The following is a 22,482-nucleotide window of genomic DNA, read 5'->3' on the forward strand; positions in this document are numbered from 1 at the left end:
TATGTTAGTAACAATGACATAATAAATGGGGAATGTGTCCAATGGGACACAGATGATGCCCCCGCTTGCTTATAATGCTATAAAGGGACATAACTCAAGAATGGTAAAAGTGACGCTACCCAAATTCATACTTGATCTGAGTTTAGTGGTAATAAGCATTTTGTATGAGTTTCATAACATTTGGTTGAGGCAAACTTAAGTTAGAGAACGGAAATGAAAAATTCAGCATTTTTTTCCATTTGTAAAGGGCACAACTCTAGAAAGGTAAAAGTAACGCCACCCAAATTCAAATGTGATCTGTGTTTTGTGGTAATAAGCATTAATTATGTATGAGTTTCACAACATTTGGTTGAGGCAAAATAAAGTTGTGGAATGGAAACCAATTTCGGGATGAACAAGGGTAAAACTTAATGCCCCCTCCGCTACGGCAGGGGCATACAAATTTCATGACAATCCATCTACATGTATGAAATACATTCTCAATATACACAATATATAACCTTGGATAACCTCCCTTTAACAAATTTGTCCTTCTCTGGACATTAATTCATAGATTGGGACAAAATTTCATGATACAAAGTCATGAAATATTGTCTTGGGGGACAATATTTTATAGGACAATATATATTTTGCTTTACAAGAGGTTCCCCTTAAACTGACCTAATCACAAACTTTAACATGTAAACTATGCAAAAGTGTTGAAGTCAATAGACAATGACAGAGGGCAAGACTAAATAATCATTGATGTTACTGATGTGGGAATCAGTATAACTTCGTCTCACCAAGAAATTTCATCGCAGGCAAAATAAAAATTGTTCCTTCAAATGTTTTTCAAAATTTTCGCTTCATACTTCGGGAAAAATCACTTTCAATAGTTGTGAAAAGTTTTATGACACTGAGCTAATTCCAAATGCAGTGTAAAAATAATTCCATCAAAAAAAAAATGTATGACTACTGTTTCATTCCAAAACAATAGCATATTTCTTGGTAACTCATTAAAATGGTAATTTGCCGCCATGTTAATTTTTTAGATTTTGTTCATGCAATTGATAAACAAAACTAACAAGTATGCACATGTTGTGCTTAGCATTACCGCCACTCATAATCGAAAGTTTTGGAAAACAGGAAGAAGGTTCCAAAAAGATCCATAAAGTCAATCCACACACTTTTCACTGTTAGGTTGCTGACCATATTGAAAATCATTCTATTCAGAAGTACATGAGAAAAGTGTGACAAAAAATATGAAGTTAATTCAATATATATTGAACAAGACTGCACACGCTGAAATGTCTTGCCTGCTTTACTGACCATTGATTTTATATTAAAAGTCTTAAAGATAAATGTTTAACTACAAGTATCACATACACTAAACATTTCTAAAGATCCATTACAATGCGTTCAAGGTCAGATAAATCCTGTCAGACAGACATGTTCACCTTACAATTATTTCATACACCAAATATAGTCCCCCTATTACTTGTGGTAAATGAAAAACAGACCAAAACATTGACCAATAAACCCTGTCAAGGTTAGAATACCTGCCAGACAGACATGTACATCTTACAATCATTCCATACTACAAGTATAGTTGACCTACTGCTAATTAGTACTTGAAAAACAGACCAAAACACAAACAAGAGTGCACAGGCTAAATGTCTCGCCTTCTTTACTAACCATTGATATTATGTTGATAGTCCTAAATGAAAGCTTTACTACAACTATTACATAAACTTAACATGATCCAAGAAAATGAAGTCAAGGTCATATAAACCAAACGAGAAATACATGTACACCTTACAATCATTCAATACACTAAATATAGTTGACCTATTGCTTATAGTTTCTAAGAAACAGACTTAACCAAGAAAACTAAACATTGACCAATGAATTGTGAAAATGAGGTCAAGATCAGACGAACCATGCCAGGCAGACATGAACATCTTACAATCCTTCCATACAACAAATATAGCTGACCTATTGCTTATAGTTTAAGAAGAACAGACTGAAACACATAAACTTAACACTGAGCAATGAACTGTGAAAATGAGGTCAAGGTCAAATAAAACCTGCGAGACTGACACGTACATCATAGAATATTTCCATAAACCAAATATAGTTGACTTATTGCATATAGTATAAGAAAAAAGACCAAAACTCAAAAACTTAACTTTGACCACTGAACCATGAAAATAAGGTCAAAGTCAGATGACACCTGCCAGTTGGACATGTACACCTTACAATCATTCCATACACCAAATATAGTAGACCTATTGCATAAAGTATAAGAAAAATGGACCAAAACACAAAAACTAAACTATAACCACTGAACCATGAAAATGAGGTCAAGGTCAGATGACACCTGCCAGTTGGACATGTACACCTTACAATCCTTCCATACACAAAATATACTAGACCTATTACTTATAGTATCTGAGATATGGACTTGACCACCAAAACTTAACCTTGTTCACTGATCCATGAAATGAGGTTGAGGTCAAGTGAAAACTATCTGACGGGCATGAGGACCTTGATAGGTACGCACATACCAAATATAGTTATCCTATTACTCATAATAAGAGAGAAATTGACATTACAAAAAATCACAACTTTTTTTTCAAGTAGTCACTGAACCATGAAAATGAGGTCAAGGACAATGGATATATGTGACAGATGGAAACTTCGTAACATAAGGCATCTATGATCTATATACAAAGTATGAAGCATCCAGGTCTTCCACCTTCTAAAATATAAAGCTTTTAAGAAGTAAGCTAACGCCGCCGCCGGATCACTATCCCTATGTATAGCTTTCTGCAACAAAAGTCGCAGGCTCAACAAAAACTTAACAATGACCAAAGAACCATGAAAATGAGGTCAAGGTCAGATGAAACCTGCCAGACTGACATGTTCCCCTTACAATCATTCTATACACCACATAAAGTTGACCTTCTGCTTATAGAATCTGAGAAACTGACCTAAAAAGTGAAACTGTGAGCTACTGCTCACTGATGATACCTCCGCCCAAATATTTTGGTAAACAGGAAGTTGTTGAGTGATGAATCTGAAAATGCATCAACGGTATACATGGTATAGCTGACTTATATAAACCCTGAAACCAAAAAAAAATTTCAGAAATCCTTGTAATGTAGTTACTGAGAAAGATGCGATGAAAATATTCATGGGACGGACGGACTGACAGATGGATGGACGGACAGACAGAGGTAAAACAGTATACCCCCACTTTTTTAAAGCAGGGGTAACTTTTTTAAAACGGGGGTATAATTATGTAACTTTAACTTTGATCACTGATCCATGAGATGAGGTTGAGGTCAGGTGAACCCTGTCTGACGGATATGTAGACGTTGCAAGGAACCCATATACCGAATATAGTAATCCTATCACTCATAATAAGTGAGAAATTCACTTTACAAAATAAATATAACATAAGGTATCTGCATACAAGGTATGAAGCATCTAGGTCTTCTACCCTCTGAATCTGAAATATAAAGCTTTATACAAATAGTTTACCCCGTCACTGCCGCCGGATAGTAATACCAGCTGTCTCGCATACTGCGACTTTCATCTCAGGCGAGACAAAAACTAAATTTTCTGCAAATAGGAACTCCCCCGAAGTGTCTGACAGATCCGTAAAGTTTTATCATGTTACAAATCATCACTGTCAAGCTGGTGATTAAATATAAAATCATTCTGTGTAGTAGTACTTGAGGAAAGTGTGATGGAAATAAATATTTGTTGGATGAACTGGTGGATGGACAGACAAGGTGAATGCAATAGCTCCCACTTTAAGAGGTGGGGTATAATAATAACTAGACATTAAAAGATCATTATCATGTTAACAGCAGTCTCCCCTTAAAGTTAAACTGTATAGACTCCCATTTAAAGCAAAGCAAATTGAATTCCAGTCCCCACACTGTTAAACATTTGCAAATCAAACATTTATATGAATATTTACACGTTTCATGAAATTGTTGTAGTTACCTAAAACTAAATGCCCTGGGTACCAGTTCTGGACTTGCTACAGATCCTTAAATTATGACTAACTAACAATAAATCTAAAGGTTATTCACTGTATAAATTCAGATGGGAAATGAATTCATAATTTTCTAAGTCATTTTTAAATAAAACATGTGACACAATAATTGTTATTGTTGTAAATATGAAAGGATCTGTGGAGTTAGTGTCAATGACATCAACAAAAGATAAATATATAGTCTACCACTGCATGGAATGTGAAGAGATATTTCTCCACTGTATATCTTACCAATATAAAGGTAGATAGAGGATGGATCTGAAAATGTGTCACACGGTATATCTTACCAATATAAAGGTAGATAGAGGATGGATCTGAAAATGTGTCACATGGTATATCTTACCAATATAAAGGTAGATAGAGGATGGATCTGAAAATGTGTCACACGGTATATCTTACCAATATAAAGGTAGATAGAGGATGGATCTGAAAATGTGTCACATGGTATATCTTACCAATATTATATAAAGCTTAGTACTAAATATTAACAGGTCTGATTTGTAGTTGTTGTGAAAAATGCAACAGAAATGTGTTATGCATGAACGGACAGACAGACAGAAGGACATAGGTATATCAGTATATTCCATACATTGGAGCAGGAGTATTTTAAAGTTGGTTACTTAAAGTATCACCCTTTTAGAAAACTGGTGAATTTTAAAATCTGAAGAAAAGCTAGTTTTACCTTTTCTTTTTTAATAATTAAATTTTGGATGTAGCATGTCTTCTGATTGGCTGAAATTTTTTGTCTATCAGCTCATAGACATGATTTTGTCATGTGATTGTGACATCATCAACGTTTTTTCATGATTTACTCCTTAAAAATGGAATTTTATTAATTTCAAATTATAAGGAATGACTGTAATATTTTTTCTGTCTATTCGAAATAACTTCAAAAATGTGGTGCACACTTTTAAATAACCTGCTACGAGGGTTATTCAGTGTGTACCACATTTTTGATGCTATTTCTTCATAGACAGAAAAAAATATTAGTCATTCCTTAAATAGAAAAGAAAGGATATTGGGTACAATCCTAGACACAAAATCAGTACATGCACAGCAAAAAACACAAAAAGCAAAGGAACAGCGCTTTTATTGCTGTTCTTCATCTCTGTTGTTAGAATTATATAAAACTTACAGTACAATGATATAGAAAGGAAGAATTTTTAAATATCGGACTAAAGTGAAAAGCACTATTAAAGGCTAAAAAGTATATATATACTGTACTGAACGTCTGTTTCCTACCTTCCTACGTAACCCTATCACATGTTATGAACATGTTTGGTAACATATCTTACAAGTTATTTTATTACATATATTACTCAGCTAAAGGGCTCTAAAGAGCTTATGTTTCTGTGCTATCTGTATGCATATATAACTAGAGGCTCTAAAGAGCCTGTGTCGCTCACCTTGGTCTATGTGCTTATTAAACAAAGGACACAGCTGGATTCATGACAAAATTGTGTTTTGGTGATGGTGATGTGTTTGTAGATGTTATTTTACTAAACATTCTTGCTCCTTACTATTATCTCTATCTATAATGAACTTGGCACAGTAGTTACAGTGAAAATATTTTGTAAAAATTTACAAAAATTTACAAAATTTATGAAAATTGTAAAAAATTGACTATAAAGAGCAATAACTCCTTAAGGGGTCAATTGAAAATTTTGGTCATGTTGACTTATTTGTAGATCTTACTTTGCTGTACATTATTGCTGTTTACAGTTTATCTCTATCTATAATAATATTCAAGATAATAACCAAAAGCTGCAAAATTTTCTTAAAATTACCAATTCAGGGGCAGCAACCCAACAACGTGTTGCCTGATTGGTCTGAAAATTTCAGGGCAGATAGATCTTGACCTAATGAACAATTTTATCCCGTCAGATTTGCTCTAAATGCTTTGGTTTCAGAGATATAAGCCAAAAACTGCATTTTACCCTATGAACTATTTTTTAGCCATGTTGGCCATCTTGGTTCGCGGGCGGGGTCATCGGACACATTTTTTAAACAAGATACCCTAATGATGATTGTGGACAAGTTTGGTTTAATTTGTCTTAGCAGTTTCAGAGAAGATTTTTGTAAAAGATTACAAAAATTTACAAAAAATGGTTAAAAATTGACTATAAAGGGCAATAACTCCTTAAGGGGTCAACTGACCATTTTGGTCAAGTTGACTTATTTGTAGATCTTACTTTGCTGAACATTATTGCTGTTTACAGTTTATCTCTATCTATAATAATATTCAAGATAATAACCAAAAACTGCAAAATTGCCTTAAAATTACCAATTCAGGGGCAGCAATCCAACAACGGGTTGTCTGATTCATCTGAAAATTTTAAGGGCAGATAGATCTTAACCTGATGAACATTTTTACTCCATGTCAGATTTGCTCTAAATGCTTTGGTTTCAGAGATATAAGCCAAAAACTGCATTTTACCCCTATGTTCTATTTTTAGCCATGTCAGCCATGTTGGTTGGCAGGCGGGGTCATCAGACACATTTTTTAAACTAGATACCCTAATGATGATTGTGGACAAGTTTGGTTAAATTTGGCCTAGTAGTTTCAGAGGAGAAGATTTTTGTAAAAGTTAACGGACGACGACGAAGGACGACTGACGACAAGTGATGAGAAAAGCTCACTTGGCCCTTTGGGCCAGGTGAGCTAAAAACCAGACTTTAATTAAAGATTATTTTACTTTACTTCATGCACCTATAAAGTCCCCACATTATTCGGGAAGCACTGTTTAACTCAAGAATATTTCCCAAAATAGACTATGTTAAACACTTTTCACAAAAATGAAATTATTTTACCTATCTACCTACATGTACCTTTTTTTGTTTCTTAAGGAGAGTGAGACAATCATATATTTAGACGTTGGCTAATCATTGCTAATTACCACTTTAATAATCAAGCCAATTTTTCAAATCAAAAAGAAAACTTGATGATTTATCAGATAGAGAATTACTCTATGATATTGGTCAGTGAATAAAGAATATTTGTACTATCAGGAGATCATTGGATTGTTTAAAAGGAAACTTGCTGATTTATCAGATAGAGAGAACTACTCTGTGATCATGGTGCGATATCGGTCATTGAAGAAATGAATATTTGTACTATCAGGAGATCATTGGATTGTTTAAAAGGAAACTTGCTGATTTATCAGATAGAGAGAACTACTCTGTGATCATGGTGCGATATCGGTCATTGAAGAAATGAATATTTGTACTATCAGGAGATCATTGAATTGTTTACATTCAGCTATGTACTTATTTACAAGTAACTAATCAATTAAATTAACTACCTTTTACCTTTAAAAAAATCATGCAAAGTTTAAATAGATTTTTTAACAGACAGATTTTTTTTAATAAAAGTTCATAAATATGGACAAAAAAACAGGAAGAATTATTTGTCCTGCAATGTATATTTATACTACTTTTAACAAAAGTATGTGACACAAACTAACATAATATACATTTTACAACTTGCAAATGAGAACATGAAAAATAGGCTGGAATTATTATTTATTATATAACGTTGAATGTGTATCTAACAGATTATACATGTGAGTTGCATGTCAAGTTATTTATACATTTTCTTATATATATATAATTAGCAAGTTAACTATGAAGGATAAATGTATTGAATGGTGGTGTGAGGAACCTGAGACATTACTGGCATTAGAAGTCATTGTCATCATTCTCAGTTTAATTGGATGTGCTTGGAATGTTATCACCATTCTTGCGATTTGTTTCTCCAGTTTACGTTTCAAAATATATTGTGTCTTTATTGGAAGTTTAAGCCTTGCTGGATTTTTATACTGTTGTTTGATCCTACCATTAGAAGCAGTGACATTTCACAGACAATATCATTCAGTGCCACCATTATTTTGTAATGCCGTCGGAGGAATTCGATACACACTTGTGGGTGTTATTGTGATACATTTAGGAATAATTGCACTGTATCGGTACCTTAATGTTGTACATTTGGCACAGTATCAAAAACTTTCCAAGACAAAACCTTTGATAATAACAATTGCTATTGGGTGGTTACTGCCACTTGTGTTTACTATGCCTGCTTCATTCCAAGTCTGGGGTGGATTTAAGTATGTTCCTGCCATTTTAGCCTGTACGTTCGATAGAGACATAGAACAATCAAACAGAATTGTCACTGTATCACTAGGTTTTGTAGTACCATGTATTTTCATAATATTCTGTTATGTTGGAATAGGAGTCAAAGCATATGGAAGCTCAAAACGTGCAAAAAACACATCTCTCATGAATGCTTTGCGTCTTTCTGCAATGATGTTGTGTATATTTGCAGCATATTTTATTGGGACATTTCCTTATTTTGTTGTCAATATTTATGACCGATCATTTTCTAAACCTGTCCATCATATCTGGACAACATTCTTAGGATGGACACTTTACTGTATGAATCCTATAGTGTATACAGTTATGGATTTTAAATTCCGCAGAGCCTACAAACAACTTTTCTTGTGTAAATGTGAAAAAAATCCTAGAAGAGGGTCTTCATTTAATTGTACAAATCCCCTAAAAAGGGTGCCATCAGGTACAAATACAAATCCTGTAAAAAATGTGCATCCAGATACACTGAGTACACTTCCTATAAAAAGCTTGCATTCAAGTACAAGTTCATATTCTGCAAGAAAAGTGCCTTCAGATACAAGTACAAATCCTGTTAGATGGTTGCCTTCAGGTGCAACTACATATGAGTGATATACATTTTACTTGAACATTTAACATTTTTTTTTTATCTTATATTAATGCGACAGAGTTGGACTTGAATATTTGTGTCATGCACATACTAATTTTTGTTAGAGAATAGAATGGAAACTAATTTTTGTTAGAGAATAGAATGGATACTAATTTTTGTTAGAGAATAGAATGGATACTAATTTTTGTTAGAGAATAGAATGGATCTTGTCAGTGTAAGATGCATGTAATTTTTGTTAGAGAATAGAATGGTTCTTGTCAGTGTAAGATACATGTAATTTCTGTTAGAAAATAGAATGGATGTTATCAGTGAAAGATACTAATTTCTGTTAGAGAATAGAATGGATCTTGTCAGTGTAAGATACATGTATCTGACAATTCAATGTTATTTTTTTCCTATTTATTGCTAACGTTTATGACAGTACAAATGTACCCCGACTTAAACAATAGTATGCTATGACTAAACTTCCTGATTCCTGGACAGGAATAGTATTACATCTTTTAACTTAAGTCATAACTGTGAAGGTGTCATACAAACTTAAAATGTATTTTGATCAAGATAATATAAAGAAAACCAATCAAGTTGAAATGTGAGCTACTGTTTAGTCAAACGTCATTATCCCTGCTATTCAATAAACATGAAGTTGATAAGCAATGGATGTGAAAAGGCATTACATGTTATTGATACCAAACTTAAGTAAGCTCTAATTTGAAGTTCCATACAAAAAATGAGGCAAAAATTTCATATATATGGCCAATATGTGAAAGAATACATGTATGCAAGTATTTGGTAAACAGGAAGTTGAGCAATGAATGCGAAAACACATTATGGGATGAAAGGACAGACAGATGGTATAAGGTTTCTCAAAAAGCCAAAAAGGTCTTTTTCTTTGAGCTTAATATATGCATGATATGTATGTAATAACATTTTATCAAGGAAAATGTAACACAAGAACTAATGAACACTGACGATAGACAGAAATGATATTCTCAATAAAAATGTTAAAATAGGTTGAAAGTTCAACATAACATTAGTCTAATTAAACTATGTTTTTTCTATGCTTTATTTTATTTTATAGTAAACTGCACTAGTCATTTTTGGGGCCCTATATTATAAGCTTGCTGTTTGGTGTGAGCCAAGGCTCCGTGTTGAAGGCCGTACTTTGACCTATAATGGTTTACTTTTACAAGTTGTAACTTGGATGGAGAGTTGTCTCATTTGCACTCATACCACATCTTCTTATATCTATATGCAACACCATTGGATGAACTTGCTAAACTCACTTAAACTGAACTGCTTCATTTTTAGTCTATACAGTATAGACTACATATTACTCTAGTCTAAGTTTCAGTATCGATTTAAGAAAATTGGCTGGCAATTCCATTAAGTTTTTCTACACTAAAATTGAATACATGAATTACAGCTGCCTACAATCTTTTATGGCAACTGAGAAGGGGTCTTTTACAAAAGTTGAATCAAATGAAATTAGCCCTAAAAAAAAATTAAAAAAAACATCTGTTACATTTGCCACTCATGATCACAGGGCTATAATTTGAGGTCCAATGGTTGGGATTTAAAATAAGGTCGACCAACACAAACTGTATACTCATTTTTTTTATTTTACCTGGCAGCCAGTTCTTAGAAAAAATTTCCAGTGCCAAAATTTCTATATAATAAACTGTCATAAATCAAAATTGGTCAGTGATCTAACAAAATGTTCCCAGTTGAACCTATATAATTAAGACTGAAGTCCACTAAGATTAATTTTCATCCCCCGAGCTCATCACTTTTCCCTTTTACTGGTTGCAGCTCCTGTAGTAGTAGTATTGTAGTACGCTTAATACATTTGCAGACCAATTATTCAAATGAATATTTACAGGTTCCAAATTGTTCCAAGATATTGTTGTATTTTCAGATTGATGAAAGGATAAAATTACAAACATGTTCCAAAAACAAATGCCTTGGTGATCATGATTCTTTGCTTGGTACAGACAGTCAAAATCATGACAAAAAATCTAATGGTCCTTCTTAAAAATTCGACATGTTAGATTAAATGTTTACCAAAATTTAGCTCTCAACACGTTAGTCACAGTTCTGCAGAAATACAGCAGGCAAAGAAAACTAAAATTTGGTTTCCGCATTATCCAAATCAGACTTTTTACTTTGCTCCAAAGATTTGTGTGCTGCTTGTGTTAGATTTGAAATTATCCCTGTTTTGTAAGGGGTCCAATTAAAATCAGATTGAGAGCAACTGAGTGCAACAATATCAGGGGTGTGAAATGCCGTGCCCTACTTGCACAACTCTCTATTTAACCTTTTGTCATCAGTAATAACATATATATTAAAACTTGAAAAGCATTGGCTGAACATTTCCCAAGTTACTGCATGGAAACGACATTAAACTGCAATATTAATTTACCAATCAATCAAGGATCACAACTACAGAAAGGCAAACATAAAAATTGTCAATAATATTGATCTTGACCTTTATTTTGGCCTCAGTAAAAATATATCAAATTTTAAAAACAATTGGCTGAATGGTTCTTAACTTTTCAGTACATAATATAGCAAGGAAACAGCTAGAGGTGCCTTGCATTTCCCGAGGAGAATTGTTTCATAAGAATGAAAATCTATTTGCAATCATACCACATCTACTGGTACATATTTCTGAACTAAAAATTGACAAGTTTACAGTAAAATTACTTCATTCCAAATTCATTTCAACAATTTGGAAAATTTAGGACATGTAACCTCATTCCAGAAAAGTGAAATTTCAGCTTTACATGCCTAGGACAAGTGGCCACTACAACACTACAATTATTTCAACAACATTTACTGACTTAATTATGATAACAAACCTTAAAGTCTGATGTATGCAATAAAGCAATCTTTTTTAACACATAAGTACAAATGTATACTCACTTCTGTGAAAAGGACATCCTTTAAAATGCAGAGGTAATCCAGTTGTAGCTCCGTTGCCTTTCTCTCCTGTACACAAAGCCCGAAAATTTTCTGCAGTCTTTGGCAACTTATCTTTAAACAGCTCAAAAACAATTCTTCCAACTATAAAACAAAATTTATGACATGTTTTAACTATCCTTGAAAAACTTTAACTTTAATGTCATGACTATCAAAATGTAACATTGGAACTGCAAAAAAAGTCCATTTATCAGTAAAATACAAGAGCTCGAGGCTGTCAAAATGACAAAACACAACATAGAAAACTAAAGACTAAGCAACATGAAACCTACAAAAACTGGGGGTGATCTCAGGTGCTCTTGAAGGGTAAGCAGATCCTGCTCCACATGTGGCACCCATCGTGTTGCTCATGTTGAAAGTCACCAATATCAAATTGACCTCCCTTTTGTCATCAGTAACAACAGATTAAAATTTGAAAAGCATTGGTTGAAAGATTCTTTACCTTTTTAACAGAAATAGCTTTAAATTGCCATGTTTCCAATCATTCAAGGACCATGACAACCTCTTAACAGCATAAGTGTAAATCTATGTCAATTCGAATTTGACAAAGAGGACTTCCATTTTGTCATCAGTAACAACATATTACAATTTGAAAAGCATTGATTGGATGCTTCATAAGTTATTGCACAGAAATGACATAAGTTGCCATTTTCCAATCAATCAAGGACCATAATTCCTCAATGGAAAAAATAAATATCATCGATATCAACTTGACCACCATTTTGTCATCAGTAACATGAAAATGAAAAATATTTTCAAAATAGTGCTCTTAGACTAGATGTATACAGTCTTTTGATCATGAAGAATCTTTTGCCTACGTTTCATAATATTCCATAAAGATTAAGTTATTGACGACTAAAAATGACTTTAAATAACCACAGACTGAACCTCAATAATGTAACATATATCTTGTTTCTCTATTGTGGGATTTTTGTTGTACCGGGTGTAGTAATTATTCAGCCTAACTAATAACTTCCTTTTTTCCTCTTTCTTATCTGATTTTAAAAGAATAAAGGACACTTTATAATGGATATAAATATCAAAATGCTGAAATTGTGAAAATTATTCTTTGTTTCTACTGTGGTACAAGTATGTCATATATGTATCAAACCTTTACTGAAATATTGCAATTCTTACAAAAAAAATTTCAAACATATCTTAATAACATCTTTATCATTTGCAAGAAGACCTGGGTGACATCATCTAAACTTAACTATTACATGTACATGTATTAAATGTGCCACTAGTGGAGCAGACTCTTCAAGAGCACCTGAGGTTGTCCCCTAATGTTTTATGTTCCGGATGTCTAATCTGTAGTTTTCTGTGTTGTATGTTCTTGACATTTCTCTGATGGCATCTCTTGTTTTGCAATGGTTTAATCTTTTATGTCTGTTTTTCGTCAACCTTTGGATTGCGACTTTGGTATATTCTCCCCCCTTTTTTCCTCCTCAGCATGAGAAATAGCAAAGCAATTCGAGGATAGATTTTCTAGGTATTTAGACAGTATTGAACATTCTTACTTTAGTAACATTGAATTCACTGAATTTTATGCAGATTCGAAGGCATATATGCATTGTTGAAACAAGTCTACCAGAATTTTCTGATTATCAAACTCATCCTATAATTTGATGAGTGGAAAACTTCATACAAAAATTTAAAAAGGATCTAATAAGAAATACGGATGCTATCTCAGCAACACGAATTAATACGGAACATTGTTAACAGGCTCATCCATGGTTTTAATGAGTTAAAACCTTTATTCAAGTTTGATTGTGAATATGATGATGGATTTCTGGTTAATGTCCAGTGGCAATTAAATGCACACCTGATAATTGAGGACAATATCATGTTAATGTAATTTGAATACATAAATGACAGACACGCTGAGGCCAAACATAAAATTGTGTTTGTTTGCTGTTTCCCTACCCTAGTCATTCAGATTTTAATTTTTTTCACGAAAGAATTTAATTTTGTGAATACTGTGGAAACAAAATTGCATGTATAATCATTTCAAATTATCTTGTCTCCCTTCTGATTCTGATCAGACATGTCAGAGACAATGTATTATATGACTCTGTTCTGATCAATCATCTGTTTTGTGCTGTTATTTAGAAATAGACATGATAGAAGACATGTGGATAGGCTCATTTATAATGTATAAAAAAAAACATTAGCTTTCACCTTTTCAGTATTTCAAAGAAAGCAGGGCCCATACAGTCGGAATGCGAATACATATGTTCAAACTCTTTTAGGTCATTTTTTAGTAGCAACAAACAAATGAGCTATGTCAATTGGACATGCTTTGATACTATATCTGCCCTTGAATTTTTACTTGATAACATTTTTGTTCGCTTTGGAGATTCCGTATATCGTCAAGTTATCGGAATTCCAATGGAGACTAACTGTGCACCACTTATTGCGGACCTGTTTTTGATATCTATATCATTAACGAGAAGCTTAATACAAAAATTTATGATAAAAGAGATGATTTTTCATTTCCTATCGTTAATTATCCATTTTTAGATGGTGACGTTCCTTTGTCACCATCTTATGGTGTTTATATATCTCAACTTGTACGATTTGCTCATGTATGTAACAACGTATTAGATTTTAGCGAGAGAAATTTATGTATTACTGAAAAATTATTACACCAGGGTTTTCGATATCATAAACTAGTCAAAACATTTACTAAATTTTATCATTGGTATAAGGACATCATTCGCAAATATAACTCAACATGCAGACATCTTATACGTTCGGGTATTTCACATCCAATCTTTTATGGTAATATTCTTTACAAAGCACAAACATGTCAGTATTTACCTCAAAAGCTAACAAAACCTTTAAACAGACTTACTAAGAAGGGATATAGTTACCATATTGGTGTCAGGTCATTAAAGATTGCATATTTTGGCTTTAATATTGATTCACTTGTAGGGTCTTTGTATCGGAATTAAACATATTTATTCTAAAACCAGTTGTTGGCATGACACGGGTTATGTTCTTCTCATATATTTTATGATGGTATAATACTAAACCCCTAACAGGAGGGATTGTGCCTGATATTCATATGATGAAGACATAATCTTTCAATCAGTTTAATTGAGGTCTGGAGCTGGCATGTCAGTAACTGCTAGTAGTCTGTTGTTATTTATGTATTATTGTCATTTTGTTTATTTTCTTTTGTTTCCTATTCTGACATCAGACTCTGACTTCTCTTAAACTGAGTTTTACTGTGGGTACTGTTGTACGTTTGTTTTTTCTACATTGGCTAGAGGTATAGGGGGAGGGTTGAGATCTCAAAAAACATGTTTAACCGCGCCACATTTTTGCGCCTGTCCCAAGTCAGGAGCCTCTGGCCTTTGTTAGTCTTATATCATTTTTAATTTTAGTTTCTTGTGTATAATTTGGAGTTTAGTATGACGTCCATTATCACTGAACTAGTATACATATTTGTTTAGGGGCCAGCTGAAGGACGCCTCCATGTGCGGGAGTTTCTCGCTGCATTGAAGACCCATTGGTGGCCTCGCTGTTGTCTGCTCTATGGTCGGGTTGTTGTCTATTTGACACATTCCCCATTTCCATTCTCAATTTTTATTTCAGAATCACAGTGAAATCAATGTGGAAAACCATTCTGTTTATGATATTTTTATTGTTTCTCATCAAAAAATATATGAATTAAAAAACAACTTTTAAAATGTATATGCAACTTAAATTGAAACAATGCATTTAATTTGCATTTAAATATATACTTGAAACCATGGTAACTAAGGGTATCTAAACAAATGTTGATAAATATGTGGTGAATGGGAATTTTTCACTTTTGGGATCATTATTCTTCTGTCAGCTGTTCTATTCAAAAGATATGATGTTTTTTTATGCAAGAAATGGATCAAACATTAACTAAAGGCAATTTCAATGAAGTCACAAAATTACTTCAGCTAAAATCATAATCTTTTGTTGTAAGTTAATTAACAAGTGCCGGAAGTGAAGGAAAATAATTTGATTTGTTTGAATAAAAAGTTGTTTCTTTGAACTAAAATACAATCAATCTACAAAGTCAATGGTTTCAACAACCTCTAAAGAAATAAATCATCATTTTCTTGAACTTCTTTATTTTATATATGAAAAACTGCCATTTCATAAACTTGGTTAAAAATGGAAAATTTCAGACAAACAAAAAATTTCTAGGGGGCAATCAAATAATTTTGGTCAGGTCCTTTTTATTAGGTCGGTCAGTGAACGGCAAACAAGCATAATTTTAATTAGGACCTGAACTGGATTTTTAATGTGCTACAAATGAATATGTAGCTGACTACAGGGAGACAATTGTCATTCTACATGCTAGCGGTGGTCCCGATGACCGATGCAAAAATGGCCATTGCAGTGCCTATGTCGGCACGTTTTTTACATTGGTCATCACATGTACCTGTAGCAAATTTCCAGTATGTTTTTTACATCAGTCATCAGATGTACCCGCGGCTAATTTCTGGTACTGGTTTCTGAATTTTATTATAAACAAACCAAAGCGGCGAGCTACAGATTTTGTAGGTCCGGCAAAAATTTTGTAGGACTAACATATAATCTTGCTTTGCATTTGTCAGTCCCATGACTGACAGGTCAAAAAAAGTTTTCGCGAACTCAGACTGAGTGCTTATCAGAGAAGCAGCAAATAACAATTTTTAAGTCTTTGGTTTTACCTAGCCAGAGATCAAACACATGATTACATGTACATTTTTATGTACCTGAGGTGAGCATGCTACAACAAGACCAGTGTCTCCACTGAAGTGGTCATTCAAATTTGAAAAGGATTTGACAATAAATGATGAAGCTACTAAGCATTGTGACAACATTCATTACAAAGTGATTACAGGGCAACAAACTAATGGACATAAACATTTTAACCTGCTCAGCAACTTTGTTCAATGGGAGGTGCTTGTTGTTGATTGGTCTACTTTGTCGAACTAGTTTGACTTGCTATATATATAGCCTGTCATGCCTGTCAACACTGAGGTTGTGAATTTCGAAGGCCGTTATTTCTGTCCTGGCACTCTGGCTTCCTCCAGCAATAAAAACTGACTGCCATGAAATAGCACAATAGTGCTGAAAGTGGCATTAAACACCAATCAATCAATCCCATGGGGGTTATATCAGGAGAGACATGATTGCCTCTTTTAAGAGGTTATTCTATGTCTTAAGGATTGTTTACAACCTGTTGATCTGCATCTGACCTGTATCTGACATATCTTCTTCTTTCATACTTAACATTTTTGCTTTAAATGCAAAATTAAGGGTAGATTATTTGTTCCACAATTTATAACCAATTTAAATTTGTCTATGCTTACAACACAACAGATATTATTTGCAGATTTTGTACAGGTAAGTGGATTAATCGCTACATGATGGATGCACTGTGTTATAAGGGGACGAAGTCCCCTATTACAGTAGAAAAATCAATAAAAAAAAAAAAAAAAAAAAATCGGGAAAATTTTCCAAAATTTTCATTGTACTAATGAACTCAAAATCGTTAACTTTTTTTTTGTAACTTTTATTAATTCCCGCATTTGCGCAGAAATCTACTTCCTTCTTCCGGTCTCGTTTGTCATGAGACTTTGAGTGAAATATATATTTATCAGTCCAGTAAAATATAGGAAGGAACACAATAACAATTTCATTTCTAATTATTCTTTGATATGAAAAAACGTTACCTGATGATAGCGTTTCTTTGTTTACATTGAACATGACGTCATAATTAAAATAACGTCACATATAAAATCCCTAATAACAGAACCAAAATCGGAAACGTTACGGTATTTCCGTTTCTTTTTTAACAGATTTAGAACTTAAAATATGTTTGAATTAAAAAAAAATAATTTATATAGACTTCGTCCCCTTTCACAGGTAATGCCTGCCTCATATTAATATCCATTGTCCGTTTCACCGTATCATATCAAGGAAGATACATGTAGCTCGGATGGTCTTCTAAATTCTAATTTCCAACTGCCTGGACTGCCAGCAGCTATAAAATGTATAATGAATGATTTCTTAAATATAGATAGGATCTCCTGTAGTTGGTGATCGCAATACTGGTATACTAGTATTGTGCACAATACTGGTATAAAAATTTTGTACCAGTATTGTATTCCAGTATTGTACCAGTATTGCGTTTTTTTTAAATAAACAATACATATAGGTAATTAATCTTTTATTAAAGGTGTCACATATATTTGCATAATGATATTAACATATGACATGACAATTTTATATGGAATGATTGTATGTTTAACTGATGATGCCATTGATGGTACACTGTGATTGTAATCAAAGAAAGTTTTAAATCTTCTGATGTTTTTTTCTTGAGGGAACCGTACTGTCTCAGCATTTTAACAAACTCTTTACTTTCTTCTATGTTTTCTTCCAGCTCTCTCTTTCCATGTCTCAATAGTATATTTTAGTGAATTTTATATTGACATTAATGCTGTAATAGCTTCTGTATCATCAGCATTGGTATTGTTTATTTCTTCTTCAGATGGCATTTCTGCAATCCTCAATTCCTATATTGATATTTATGTATTCAGTCTGTGGACTTTCTCTTACGCTTACTAGATTACAAGCTTGTTTAGATAGCACCTGTACGGCTCTCTTACTGTAGGAGTGCTTGTCTAGTATTAGTGTTTGAGTATTTGTACCAGTAGATATATCTGCTACAAATTGTATTGCCCATGGTTCTGAATCAACTGCTTTAACTACCCTTAACATTCATGTAGACCAACTAGTTAATTTGATTATAATCAGGTTCCCCTATTAGGCAACTTTTTATGTTTAATGGATACTGATATCTTTTATCGTGTTTATTGTGAAAGATAGATAAGAAAATAAAGACAAACAAATGCTTAGAATCTTAGTATACATGTATTTAAATATCTGTAAAAAATATGATGGCATACATGTACATGTAAATGCTGAATTTACAGTGTTATAGTGTAATAATTTGCTTGAATTTATTAAATAATAACTCAGATAATAAAGCTTTTATTTTATTTTATCTAAATTGAAATAAATAAAATATAGAAATATGATAAAATTTTTAGCAATTATTTATATAATTAACAATTGTTTGAATAAGATGATTTAATTACAATAATCTTTTGTTTATTTGTACAAGTATAGTAATTATTTTTAACTGGTTGTTAATTGATTTCACAATTATCCTCTATAATCTTTTTGAGTTCATTTATTCTCCCTTTGATCTTCAATATATTTTTCATTATACACCTTAAAGTATAGTGAACAATACAACTACAATACTGGTATATCAGTAATGTACCAGTATTGCTGTTTTTTTTTTAAAAGTTACAATACTGGTACAAAATTTTTATACCAGTATTGTGGACAATACTGGTATACCAGTATTGCGATCACCAACTACAGGAGATCCTATAGATACATTGAATATAAATGCTAAATATTGATTCCATCGTGAACAGTTTGAAATGAGAGGTTTTGTTCTATTAAAGAACTAACATAACCTGCAGAACTGTGCACACTGTAGTCTGTAGAAAACCCAGACCAAAAAATACAACGACAGTTAACTTGTTAACCTCGGATTCATCATACCATCACTGTTCGAACATACCCGATTCACTTCCTATTTCTATATCAAAAAATACTCGTGGATTTTCTTCGTTTTCCATTCTAAATGATTATACAGTCTTAGGAGTTCGTTTCGAAGCCGGTGCTCGATACAAATCACAATCGTTGAAACGCTTAACTATAATTTGCTTCTTCTGTTCCATTAAAACGTTTGTAAAACACGGACGTCTACTGAAAGAAAAAAGAAGGATAACTCTGTTTGGCGGGAAAGGCAAACCTCACAAGGTGTAGATATATATATATATATTACAATGTAAACTAATGCCACAACTCACTTGTCTGTTGTAAACTTTAAAAACAATCTTCTCTGAAACTAATATGGACTATAAACTACAATAGACAATATACAATATGTTTTTGCATGAACTGTAATCCAAACATGACCCCTGGGTGTTTTCAGATCTTGCAATTAATCTCATTAAAATTATATCATATATCTCTTAATACAACTGCCTTACAAGTTGAAGTCGAGGTTAAGATAGCAATGTCTGTCTGTACTCTTTGCCTCCAATATAGGAGATCTGACCATCAAAAGCATATTGGATTGAGCAAATCTAAAGAACTATAAATCTATTTGGAGTGGCCTTATTATCAATTTTACTTCATTGTTATTTTTCTTTATTCTTTGTCACAAACAACTATATGTTTATATGACAATAAAGTATTATGATGTTTTGATATACAATTTTTGGTCCTTTGTGCACTTATGATATTCCTTTGTCACTCATTGGCAGCTCCCAAGTGCGCAGAGGAGGTCCCTCTTGGTGTTTTTAGAGACCAATTGCATAAAATTGAGAATGGAAATAGGGAATGTGTCAAAGAGAACAACCCGACCATAGAACAGAAACAGCAGAAGGTCACCAACAGGTCTTCAATGCAGCGAGAAATTCCCGCACCCTGACGCGTCCTTCAGCTGGCCCCTAAACAAATATAATTACTTTTGGAGTGTCAAGAACTCGTTGGAAGTACTTGATAAATTGCATGCATATATTGGTGATTTTGAATCTGTTCAAAGTTTTGATTTTTCTACCCTATATACCACATTGCCTCACATTCTCATTAAGAAAAAATTCACACACCTAATTAAATGGGCATTTAAAAAGTCAGAATGTGAATATATATGTTCAAACTCTTTTAGGTCATTTTTTAGTAGCAATAAACAAAAAAACTATGTCAATTGGACATGCTTCGATACTATATATGCCCTTGAATTTTTACTAGATAACATTTTTGTTCGCTTTGGAGATTCCGTATATCGTCAGGTTATCGGAATTCCAATGGGGACTAACTGTGCACCACTTATTGCGGACCTTTTTTTGTATTGCTATGAGTTACAATTTATGACAAAAATCAGCAAAGACCCATCGAAACAACATCTGATACACAAATTTAATAATACTTTTAGATATTTGGATGATATTTTGGCTCTCAATAATGACGACTTCAGTATGTATACTAAAGAAATTTATCCTGTTGAACTTACTTTAAATAAAGCTAATACTAACAATGACCACTGCCCTTTCCTCGATCTTGATATCTATATCATTAACGGAAAGCTTAATACTAAAATATATGATAAAAGAGATGATTTTTCATTTCCTATCCTTAATTATCCATTTTTAGATGGTGACGTTCCCTTGTCACCATCTTACGATGTTTATATATCTCAACTTGTACGATTCGCTCGTGTATGTAACAATGTTTTAGATTTTAACGAGAGAAATTTATGTATTACTGAAAAATTATTACACCAGGGTTTTCGATATCACAAACTAGTCAAAACATTTACTAAATTTTATCATCGGTATAAGGACATCATTCGTAAATATAGCTCAACATGCAGACTTCTTATACGTTCAGGTATTTCACATCCAATTTTTTATGGAAATATTCTTTATAAAGCACAAAAATGTCAGTATTCACCTCTGAAGCTAACAAAACCTTTAAATAGACTTATTTAGAAGGGATATAGTTACGATACTGTTGTCAGGTCATTAAAGATTGCATATTTTGGCGTTAATATTGATTCACTTATAGGGTCTTTGCATCGGCACTAAACACATTTATTTAAAAACCAGTTGTTGGCATGACACGGGTTATGTTCTTCTCATATATGTTATGATGGTATGATACTAAACCCCTAACGGGAAGGATTGTGCCTGATATTCATATGATGAAGACATAATCTTTCAATCAGTTTAATTGAAGTCTGGAGCTGGCATGTCAGTTAACTGCTAGTAGTCTGTTGTTATTTATGTATTATTGTCATTTTGTTTATTTTCTTTGGTTACATCTTCTGACATCAGACTCGGACTTCTCTTGAACTGAATTTTAATGTGCGTATTGTTATGCGTTTACTTTTCTACAATGGCTAGAGGTATAGGGGGAGGGTTGAGATCTCATAAACATGTTTAACCCCGCCGCATTTTTGCACCTGTCCCAAGTCAGTCGCCTCTAGCCTTTGTCAGTCTTGTATTATTTTTAATTTTAGTTTCTTGTGTACAATTTGGAGTTTAGTATGGCGTTCATTATCACTGAACTAGTATATATATTAGTTTAGGGACCAGCTGAAGGATGCCTCCGGGTGCGGGAATTTCTCGCTGCATTGAAGACCTGTTGGTGACCTTCTGCTGTTGTCTGTTCTATGGTCGGGTTGTTGTCTCTTTGACACATTCCCCATTTCCATTCTCAATTTTATATATACTAGTTCAGTGATAATGAACGCCATACTAAACTCCAAATTGTACACAAGAAACTAAAATTAAAAATAATACAAGACTAACAAAGGCTAGAGGCTCCTGACTTGGGACAGGCGCAAAAATGCAGCGCGGTTAAACATGTTGACTTAAAAAAAAAGATAGGATTTAAAAAAAGCTTATATTGGCACTGTAAATGTAGAAAATTCCAGTTTTGTATCACTGATTACCTGATAAGAAATACATAGTTTCATTAATATAATTTGTACCAGTTTAGATGTCATTTTGACAATATAGTTACACATTTTAATGACGAAATCTCTAATTTGATTAATGGGTTTTCAGTTTGGATATTTTTTGCAATTTGCATA

The 22,482-nt window shown here is 33.0% G+C and overlaps 2 protein-coding genes across 2 annotated transcripts in view; one reads left to right on the top strand and one right to left on the bottom strand.

Moving 5' to 3' along the window:
- LOC127714863 (peptidyl-prolyl cis-trans isomerase D-like) overlaps positions 1 to 19,529 on the bottom strand; it is a 48,675-nt gene extending 29,146 nt beyond the window's left edge. The window contains exons 1-2 of the mRNA XM_052220897.1: positions 19,399 to 19,529; positions 11,706 to 11,846 (exon numbers count right to left, since the gene is read on the bottom strand). Coding sequence (XP_052076857.1) covers positions 11,706 to 11,846; positions 19,399 to 19,456 — 199 coding nt within the window. The 5' untranslated portion in view covers positions 19,457 to 19,529. The remainder of the gene's footprint in view (positions 1 to 11,705; positions 11,847 to 19,398) is intronic.
- LOC127714862 (G-protein coupled receptor moody-like) lies at positions 7,438 to 9,841 on the top strand. The gene has a single exon (XM_052220896.1). The coding sequence runs from the start codon at positions 7,673 to 7,675 to the stop codon at positions 8,783 to 8,785; it is 1,113 nt and encodes a 370-aa protein (XP_052076856.1). The 5' UTR covers positions 7,438 to 7,672; the 3' UTR covers positions 8,786 to 9,841.
- Positions 19,530 to 22,482: the final 2,953 nt, after the last annotated feature.

This window comes from Mytilus californianus, unplaced genomic scaffold, assembly GCF_021869535.1.
Source record: "Mytilus californianus isolate M0D057914Y unplaced genomic scaffold, xbMytCali1.0.p SCAF_9, whole genome shotgun sequence".
In the NCBI taxonomy this organism is placed as follows: domain Eukaryota; kingdom Metazoa; phylum Mollusca; class Bivalvia; order Mytilida; family Mytilidae; genus Mytilus; species Mytilus californianus.

Excerpts from the sequence above, each read along its gene's own strand:
- LOC127714862 (XM_052220896.1), top strand. The coding sequence starts at position 7,673 with ATGAAGGATAAATGTATTGAATGGTGGTGTGAGGAACCTGAGACATTA.